Source organism: Arachis hypogaea, chromosome 20 (genome assembly GCF_003086295.3).
Source record: "Arachis hypogaea cultivar Tifrunner chromosome 20, arahy.Tifrunner.gnm2.J5K5, whole genome shotgun sequence".
In the NCBI taxonomy this organism is placed as follows: Eukaryota; Viridiplantae; Streptophyta; class Magnoliopsida; order Fabales; family Fabaceae; genus Arachis; species Arachis hypogaea.
Window position 1 is genome coordinate 64348610 of NC_092055.1, and position 10038 is coordinate 64358647.

Genomic DNA, 10038 nt, shown 5'->3' on the forward strand with positions numbered 1-10038 from the left:
GTTTTCCATTATATATAGTTACATGATAAATGGCTCACACTGAGAAAAGAAATTTACTTTTCATTTCCACTTAAATTTATTGTTGTAGAAGAGTGATACATCATTGTCAAGGCTGCACCTGCAGCAACTTATATTTTTCGAATAATCACATTCTAAATACACCATATTTGGTATCTTGAGTGGCACGGTTGAGTGACGCTGAGATGCATAGACCAATTACTTTCCTTGTATCAGCTGGATCAATGATTCCATCATCCCAAAGCCTAGCTGTTGAGTAATAAGGACACCCTTCTCTCTCATAAGCCTCCACAACCTTTGCTTTAAACTTTTCCTCCTCTTCCTTGTTCCACTGCCATTACAAGTTTTATGTGAATCATTCAAAGAAAGCGAAGACATAAAAAAGAGGGCAGTGGCAGACTACACTAGCTTCCCCTTGTGGAATTCATAGCATCCCCTCTCTAAGTGGTCAATGTGTGTTTTTAGAAAGATTTAATTACTCTATTGGGCTTTATAATTTCACTATTGGACTTTATAATTTCATCAAATTTTTAATTGGATCCTTATAGTTTAAAAGTTTGTAATTGAGTATCTATACTAGATTAAAACTTTCAATTGGTTCCTTTTTAACTATATTTTGTCAAAAAATACACTTCTTTTAGAAAATATTCATTTTTATGTTTGCGTAGGATGACTTATAGAATATTCTAAAAGTAAATATATTTAGGTTACTGTATTTTCTTTTCTTTTTTTTTTTTTTTTTTTGTGAAAGATAATAACTAATAAGGATCTAATTACAAATTTTTATCTAATATAATGATTCAATTACAAACTTTTAAACTGTAAGGACCTAAATAAAATTTAACGAAACTATAAGGACTATCAGAATAATTAAACTTTTTAGAAATACAGAGGAGGCTATGTGAATTTCACCAAGTATCATAGGAGGTGAATGTAATTTCATTTAACTACATTAAAATTAATCATCTATTGCGCAATTATATTTTACCTGAATTCCTTGTTTTTTCTTATTGGCTTTCTCTATTTGCGCCAGCACACCAGCAGCCTGATAATCACAGATTTCCCAGGGATATATGTAAGACCCCACAAAATAGATGAATATCAATTGATAATCAAATCTTATAGATCAATTGATGAGATATAAAACATGCTAATTAGAATCTCAGCAGAGTCATGTTATGGATCATTTGCTGCAGAAAATTTCTATAAAGAATCACAACTAATAAATAACATGTACTACCTGAGCACCACCCATCACAGATATCCTGGCATTTGGCCAAAGGAACATGAAATTGGGATTATAGGCACGGCCACACATTGCATAATTCCCAGCACCAAAGCTTCCACCAATGATTATAGTTATTTTAGGTACCTGCAGCCATTGATTGAAAACAAGAAAAATGGAAATTTACAATTGAAAGGTCCCTTTCATGCTTTCAGATCTACTTTTATGAAAATGATCAGAACCATCTTTTCATTAGCAGAGTTAACATTGACGCAACAGAAGCACATTCCAAGGCTCTTAATTTTTGGCTGGCTTTGAAAACTTTTGATTAGATAGCTAACAAGTGCAGAATATGTTATAAGTAGGAAGAACCTCAAAACCACATACCTTTGCACAAGAAACAGCCATCACCATTTTTGCACCGGACTTTGCTATGCCACCTGCCTCGGATCTTGACCCAACCTACCAAGTATGCAAGTATCAAAATTTCATTCTTCATTTTTACTTTGAAGTGGGTTGCGACATCATAATTCTGGAAATTTAGGTTTGTATTCTTAACTAGTTAAAAAAGGAATCGAACTAATAGTAAACATTGTCTTTCATTTACTCAAGCATTTCCAAGAAAGCATGACTATGTGATGAAGACATAAAGATAGATGACATGAAGTATTTGCAAATTGAGGAATAGTTAAAGCATAAACTGTTGACTAAAGAATAGTTCCAAAATTCAATATGCACGATATCCATGCAGAAAGTTGTTTAAGAAATAGATGGTTTACTATCAGAAAGGAATATGCAACATCACAGACAAAAGATAAGATGAAGAATCAATACTTAAGCTCTCTTATGAGCATTGACTTTAATCTTACTGTCATTACAGTGTTACTTATCTAACCCCAGCCTACACTTGATTACTCTTCTATTGATTTGCAACTGATAATTCTTAAACCAGCCTAACTTGAATGCCTAATCACAAATTGATCATGGAACAGATTTATTCATGAAAAATGTAGAATATAAATTATTGCTGTTCTCTCAATTAATAAACACTAGTAAATAATGAGATAATTCACAGCATAAGTCGAGCGAAGTTTTGCAAGGGGTACTATCCACTCAAAAGTTAACAACATAGTATCAAAATCAGTGTCATTGAAGAAACCCAAATGCATACCATGAATCCAGTAATGTTTTGAAGGAAGACCAAGGGAATATTACGTTGAGTGCATATTTCAATGAAATGGGCCCCTTTCAGAGCAGATTCATTGAATAAAATCCCATTGTTTCCAATAATTCCAACAGGTTGTCTAAAAATCCGAGCAAAACCTGTTACAAGAGTCTGCACAGATTTTGAATAAGGATGTGTGTATTATACAAACAAGGGAGTTACTATATTATCCAAGTTTTCATCTACATAACCAGTACCTTCATAAGTTATCAAACATCTATTCGTTGCTGCTTATACTTAGTGGCTCCAAACATTTATTGTGCAAGCAAACAACCAATAAATGTTTCACAACTCATCTAGAGTACTGTAACTGAAGAAAGAGAAAGGATCCTACTGCATGACCGATAATGCTAATGATCAAACATCAAGCAAGTCAAGTGAATATGCCCTCACACTGCCATACAATTTCTTGAATTCATCAAATTCACTTCCATCAACAATGTGAGCAATAACCGATCGGATATCAAACTGTTGCTTAAGATCAGTGGGAGCAATAGAACGAAGTTCATTGGCATCATATAACGGCTCTTTATATTCATAGTTTATGTTTTTCAATCCATTTTGCAAAACATCTTTACCAGCCATATGCAGATTCTTTATAATATTCCTCCCAAGAGCAAGTCCATGCAGTTCATCTATTAGAATTAAACAGACAAAATGTCACCAATAATAACTAAGCTAATTTTAGTTAATATCTTCTTTTTCATACAGTTAAATGCATGGGAGAGAAAGTCAACATAGTAAATACCTTGAGCAAAATAGTCTGAAACACCTGATGTCTTGCAGTGCATGGCAGCACCACCCAAATCCTCGGCAGAGACTTCCTCTCCAGTTGCAGCCTATAAAGTCATTTAGTTTTTAAGAAAAGTAATAGCAGTAGTTATCACACAAGAATTTTAGAACATTAGAGTGCCTAGAACTGACCTTTACAAGAGGAGGCCCTGCTAAAAAGATGGTGCCATTGCCCTTGACCATCACACTTTCATCGGCCATGGCAGGTATATAGGCACCACCAGCAGTGCAAGAGCCTAAGACCAGTGCAATTTGCGGAATGCCTTCTGAAGACATAACAGCTTGATTATAAAATATTCTACCGAAGTTTTCTTTGTCCGGAAAGACATCAGCCTGCTTCGGAAGGAAAGCTCCTCCACTATCAACAAGGTATATGCAGGGCAATTTGCATTGTGCAGCAATCTCCTGCGCCCTGAGATGTTTCTTGACAGTGATAGGATAATAGGTCCCTCCCTTAACAGTTGGGTCATTGGCCACAAACATACAAAGTCGCCCATGAACCGGACCTATCCCAGTAACAATCCCAGCAGAAGGCAAGGGTTCTCCATACAAGTCATGTCCTGCAAGCTTTATCACTTAAAATCCATAAGATCCCTAGGAATATTCATCACGAGGCAGTTTCAAATCAAATCAAACACAACTCATTTCTCATTTTCAAGCCTTAACAATTTAACTGAAACTGTTTTACTTCCCCAAGTTATGCAGAAGCAAACTACTATGGGTGTGTTTGCGAGTTGGAATCTCAGAAGGCAGGGGATACATCAGAGGGGTCTTAAGAGTAAAATGAACTTAAGTTTACTCTTCAAGCCCTTCCTTTTCATCCCTCCCTTGCTCTCCATTCAAAACCCAGACATTCCCTAAGGCAACAAACTAGATTTTATCATTTTCATGTTTATGTTCATTTGAACGAGGCTAACTCAACCCCAAAAACAAGTTCATAAGCAATTTGTGACTTCTAATACACCTACCTCATACCCAAGTAACAAAGACAATGATGGATTCCAATACCATAACAGAATTGAGTGCCTAAGTGCCTAACTCAAATCCAAAAGTTAGTTGAAGGCGTCGAGTGCCAAGAGTTACCAAACACAAATACATAAAGGCTATTGTGCCCATATCTTCAAAACTAACCAAGTTAGGTTAATATAGTGATTAGCTCACTAATCCATTTAAACAAGTGTCACGGGTTCAGATACCCCTTTGTGCATGCGACAACCCATTGGCCAGAGTCAAAACTCCCAATTACAATTCAGATCTGCGACGGATTAGTAGTTGGTAAGCCGGGTTGAGAAATACCATAAGAAAAAAAAATCAAAATTGACACATGCTATATAAATAAAGGGACTGTTTTCTTCCTACAAAATTTGACCCTCAGAATCAGGGCATATGCAATCTAAGTAAGAAACTTTACATAAACCCAAATGAAGAAACGAAGCAAATGCAGTAAAACCAACCTGTGAGAGCTCAAGGAATGAAGAACCAGGATCAAGGACGCGATCGATTCTCTCTCTGGGGAGAAGCTTGTTCCTGCTCCTGTTCCTCTTCACAGCTTCTGGTCCTCCACCGGCAACTACCCTTTGGACGTGAGATTGGAGCTCGGAGATCAAGTCTTGCATGGCGGTTGAGTTAGCGGCGAAGACATCGGAGTTGCGATCAACGGCATCGGGAAGAACGCCGAAGCTGAAGGCCCTTCTTGTTCCGAACAAGTTGGAGCAAATCCAACTTGCTTTTCTTCTTCCAACTGAACCAATCATCATCATCATCTTCTTCTTCTTCTTGTGCTGTTGTTGTGTGTTCTTTCTTTTTTTTTTTTTTTTTTATTTCTTTACAGTTTCTTCAGTATTTTCAATTTTGAGGGGGATCGTATCCCGTTCGATATAATAATAGTTGGATAATCTCGCCACGTCCATCTTTTCTGTCTCTTTAAAAAAACATGATTAAATCAAGTTTCTAAAAATCGAGCCGTCATTATTGGTTCAACTAATTTAAATGTGGTTCATCTAAAAAAATATTTTATACTAAATGATAAATAAAATAAAAATAAATATACTAAAAAATAACTATAATTTAACATAAACTTAAAAAATATTATTTAAATTTAAAATATTATATCAATTACAAATTTACAATATTATAATTTCATTCAAATATAAATTTAAAAGTCAAATAACAAAAGAAAAACAACTAAATATAAAATATCAATATCAAAATTTATCATCAATCATTAAAATTTGCCAAAACTTGCTGTAGATTTGCTTAGTTAAGATAATTGCGGTTTTTTTGTACTATTTGGACCAAAAAAAATCAAGTGATGCAATATAAAATGTACTACTATTTATAAGTCAGAAAAATGTATTTTCTGCGAAAGATCGAGAACCGGCAACCGAAATGGTCGAACCGATTCAAGCCTGTCCGGTACTGTGTTTTGAGAAAAATAAGATTTTGAAAAATTGATTTATTGTTTTGAAAAGACAAAAATAATTTAGAATTGAAAACCAGACACTAATCTTAAAGGTTTTGACCCAAAATAGGCCAAATGGACCAAATTGGACCGGGTCCAAGTGGGCCCAAATCCAACATATAAATGTCCTAACTAAGAGGCATTTGGCCTCATTTTTCAGAAATGAAAGAGAGAGGGGCGGTGAGAAGAGAGGAAGAAGGAGAGTACTATTCACCTCCACCTTTCGGGAGCCATAACTTGAGCTACGAAGCTCTGATTGACGAGCCGTTTGCGGCCACGCGAAGCTCTCGTCGAGCTCTACATTTATATCTAAGCAAACTTGGTAAGAACTCAAAGCTCAAGTCCCAGTTTCGTGCTCTAGATTCTTGCATTTTTGAGGTTATGGTTTTGAGTAGATTTTTGTGGTTTTGCTTGTTTATGTGATCTCTAGTAGCGGGTAATTGATGGATTTTACCCCTAATCTCATTGGATAAGGTAAAGAACCTCTTTATCCTTGTGGTTTGGTATAGTATGAGCTTTAGTTGTTGATGTATGGTTATGTTGTATGTATGAAGCTTGTTTTTGGAGTTGGTGGTGGCTTTTGGTTTGGCTTTGATGGTTTGGAGCTTGGTGGAAGCTTGATTGGAATCAAGTTTGGTGTTTGAGCATATTGGGAATCGGTCAAAGTATGATTTCGGTTTCCTTTATGTAATATGTAATGTTTCTGGATACTGGATGATGGTTTGGATGTAGGTTGAATGAGTTTGAATGTGATCATGATGACGATGATGATGATGATGATGATGATGATGATGATGATGATGATATATATATATATATATATATATATATATATATATATATATATATATATATATATATATATATATATATATATATATATATATATATTGTTAGATGATGATTATTGATGAGTTATGTTGACAGGTGTTGAGGTTCAAAGATGGATGTTGATGATGATTTTTTTTATTGTTGGTTATTGTGGTTCATGTTGAAAGTAAATGAGTGAAGAGATTTGATGAATTGAATGGATTGGTGAGAATTGTGAATAATGAGTCTGAGTGTTGATGATTGATGGGAATGGTGAGTGGTAATATTGAGGTTAATGAGGTCCATGGAAATTGAGATATGTGAGTTTGGTTGGATTTAGAGTTGTTGAATGGTTTAGAGGTTTGTGAGATTGAGAAAAGGGTTGAAGAAGTGTTAGTATGAATTTTGGGTTATTTTGGTATGGATGAAATGTGATTGAATTAGTTTTGGATTGAGTTTTGGTTAAAAATTGAGGTTTTGAGATTTTGTGTAAAACTTGATTTTTAGTGAACTTCAATGGATCATAACTTGGGCCTCAGTTTTCGAAATCGATTGAAATTGGTTTTAAATTGAAGATGATTTCAAGGGCTTTAAAACGATATAAAGGTTGAGGAAAATGGATTTTTGTAGAGGAAGTTATGATCATTCAAAGTTTGGTGTCAAAATCTAAATTTCTGGAGAGTTGCAAAATTTTGTGATTTCTGGTATGTGCGCACGCACACACTAATGAAGTTTTACAACCTGTGCGTACGCACAGCCTTGTGCGCACGCACAAGTTGGGAAGGATCGTCTGTTGGGGGCGCTAGCACAGGATGTGCGAGTGAACAGACAGTATGAATTTTGACACCTGTGCGTACGCACACCCCTGTGCATACGCACACCTCTATACATACGCACACGCCCTGTTTCTCAAACTTAAACTTTACTTTCAACTATTTCACCTTCCCAATAAGATTGCAAGCTTCTGTGACACCATTTTAAGACTCTCTGGCTTATTTTGGGTATGGGAACTTGGGAAAGAACTTTAGAGATCTAGTTGATGTCATTTTGAAAAGTTAGCAAATGGAGGTGTAGATTTCTAGTGTACTAAGGATGGGTTTAGTAGAGTGAGAAAGAAGAATGGTACTGGAATTGAGAAAATGAGGAACTAATGAGTTCGGAATGGATTAAGAATTGATGATGGTTATTATGAGCTTGATGGATATTGAAGGGAAGTGTGCCAGTCACTATATCCTTGAGTTAAGTACGATGAGAACTTAAAGAGGAATGAGGATCTTGTTGAATGTGGAAAGTGTGCCAGTCACTATATCCTTGGGTTAAGCATGATAGTGTGCAGGGTACTATATCCCTAAGAATCAATTATGATTAATGACCTTTTCTGCTGCAAGAGTGTGACAGGCACTATATCCTTGGGTTACGCATGCGAGTGTGCCCGACACTATATCCGTGGGTGAATAGAGTGTGCCCGACACTATATCTGTGGGTCATTAGAGTGTGCCCGGCACTATATCCGTAGGCGTGGCAGAAAAGCTACATCCGAAAGGATATGTCGGGTTGGCATTTATGGACCGACAAGTGATATCACGAGCCAATAGGATAGACATTCATCATATGCATTTCTTATGTGCTTGTTTGCTTTGATTACTTGAGTTTGCCTAATTGTATAATATGCCTATTTACTTCCTGAATTACTTGATATATATGAATATTATCTGTGTTTTACTTGCTTGCATTATCTGTGTTTGTCTGGTGCTGAGGACGTAGGTAGGCGGTGGCGATGAGATCGCACGGAGGGTAGGTTGGCGAGGGCTGTGGGATACAGCGGTGTGATTAGTATTAGTTAGACTTCCCCTAAGTTTAGATAACCCGGTTTATGGTTTAAGTTCTTTATTTATTTATTTATGTTATGTTTGAATATCGATTTGGTGTGAAGATTTAAGAATGCCTTCGGTGTCCCGGAGCCTTACATCTTACATATTGGTCACTGTTACCATACTGAGAACCTCCAGTTCTCATTCCATACTTTGTTGTTGTTTTTTAGATGTAGGTCGTAGTCCACCTCGGTGAGATTGCGGATATGGTGACAGAGCGGAGTATGGTTCCTCCTTGGTTTATTTCTGTTTTTCTTTGTTATAGTTACTCTGATATCTTTTGTATATTTATCTTTATGGCCTTAGAGGCTTATTTGAGAGAATAGTTGTATAAGCTGTTTTTAACTCCAAAATTCTGTATGTCTGTATATACTAGTCGGCTTAAACTCTGCAAGCTGCGACTAGTCCCCTATGATTATTATACTATTATATCTATATATTCCATTATTTTGCATCTATACCTTGTATCTTATGCGTTAGTTTCGTGTGAACGTTTCGTGCTTTTGAAATCCTGTTTTTGAGTTTAATCCTTCATCAGGCTTCTAGAATATATTATTTTCTTCTATATAAATATGTATAAGCCTTAGAATTGTCGTAACCTTTGATTAACCTTTGCCTTACGGCTAGAGATAAGGCTTAGAGTAATTGGGGTGTTACACTACCACCACCACCACTACTACCATCCACTTTGATGAAAATCATCATCAATATCATCTAACGAAATATACATGTTTTGGGGGTATTCGTGGTGGTGCGGTTTGATTTGGTTATTTAAAAAAATATCATATGATCTAATGTTATATTAATTCTACGGTTCAGTTTAGTTTGATTTTTTTACCGAGACCAATTGAATCAAACCAAACCAACTAAAATTGGTTTGGTTCAATTTTTTTTATTTCTCAATTAAAAAAAAAAACATTATGTGCTAGCAAAGCATGAGAAGCATGAGAAGTTCAATAATAAAAGAAATTATAATACAACAATTAAAAAGCATGAGAAGTTCAACAGAACAAAAAGAAAAAAGTTGTTTTGATTAATTTTTTCAGCAAAGCAGCCACATCTTAATGTTCTCTGACAAGACAACAAAACATTGTTCAGCAAATAAAGAACTTGAAATAAAAAACTGAGTTATAACACAAACAATTAATACCAAATAATAAAACTAATTTATATTGATTTAAGTTAAAATCCAACATACGCTAGAGATATAGAACACAATTCACAGAATTATAAAAACATAATAAAAAAATAAAATCATAAACATAGAATCATAGTAAATAGCAAAAATAGAAAATAATCAATTAATAATCAACAGGTCTAAACAATAATCAACAAAAAAATAATCAATTAATAATCATCAATCAAGAACTAAAGATATAGAACAATAATCAACAACAAAAAAATTAATAGGCTGAACAGAAAAAATCAAGAAGCAATAGAACCAATCTGACTCGAAAGTTCCATTGTTGAGACCATTCGTGTATTTCTCCATTCGTTAAGCAAGTTGGCCCATTTGTATCTCCAAATTTCTCATTGAAACTTCTTGGTTTTTTATGAAAAAGGTAGTGTTTTGTATAAGCTTTTCCCAGGGTATTTCAAGATTAGAAAGCCTCTGACTGTCTTATTGAGTGGAGTG

The 10038-nt window shown here is 35.1% G+C and overlaps 1 protein-coding gene and 1 long non-coding RNA gene across 4 annotated transcripts; one reads left to right on the forward strand and one right to left on the reverse strand.

Moving 5' to 3' along the window:
• Nucleotides 1-40: 40 nt before the first annotated feature.
• LOC112782693 (methylcrotonoyl-CoA carboxylase beta chain, mitochondrial) lies at nt 41-5219 on the reverse strand. 3 transcript variants are annotated; one of them, XM_025825196.2, is made up of 9 exons: nt 4715-5219; nt 3393-3827; nt 3217-3307; nt 2862-3103; nt 2415-2579; nt 1631-1705; nt 1259-1390; nt 1007-1063; nt 41-349 (listed from the first exon to the last, which is right to left on the reverse strand). In XM_025825196.2, exons 1-9 carry the CDS (start codon nt 5021-5023, stop codon nt 146-148), a joined length of 1710 nt encoding a protein of 569 aa, XP_025680981.1. In that variant the 5' UTR covers nt 5024-5219; the 3' UTR covers nt 41-145. The 3 variants fall into 3 exon arrangements, with proteins under 3 accessions (XP_025680981.1, XP_025680982.1, XP_072086649.1); XM_025825197.3 differs by having other exon boundaries at nt 3393-3820; nt 4715-5212; XM_072230548.1 differs by having other exon boundaries at nt 3393-4515; nt 4715-5168.
• Nucleotides 5220-5865: 646 nt separating this feature from the next.
• LOC140182816 (uncharacterized) lies at nt 5866-8860 on the forward strand. The gene is made up of 2 exons (XR_011878960.1): nt 5866-6043; nt 8573-8860. It is a non-coding gene; the product is annotated as an uncharacterized lncRNA (long non-coding RNA).
• Nucleotides 8861-10038: the final 1178 nt, after the last annotated feature.

Excerpts from the sequence above, each read along its gene's own strand:
- LOC112782693 (XM_025825196.2), bottom strand. The coding sequence starts at position 5,023 with ATGATGATGATGATTGGTTCAGTTGGAAGAAGAAAAGCAAGTTGGATT. Across the intron at positions 3,828-4,714 it reads CATTCCTTGAGCTCTCACAG|CTTGCAGGACATGACTTGTA; the intron begins GTTGGTTTTACT and ends TAAGTGATAAAG. Across the intron at positions 1,064-1,258 it reads CTGTGATGGGTGGTGCTCAG|GCTGCTGGTGTGCTGGCGCA; the intron begins GTAGTACATGTT and ends TGTGATTATCAG.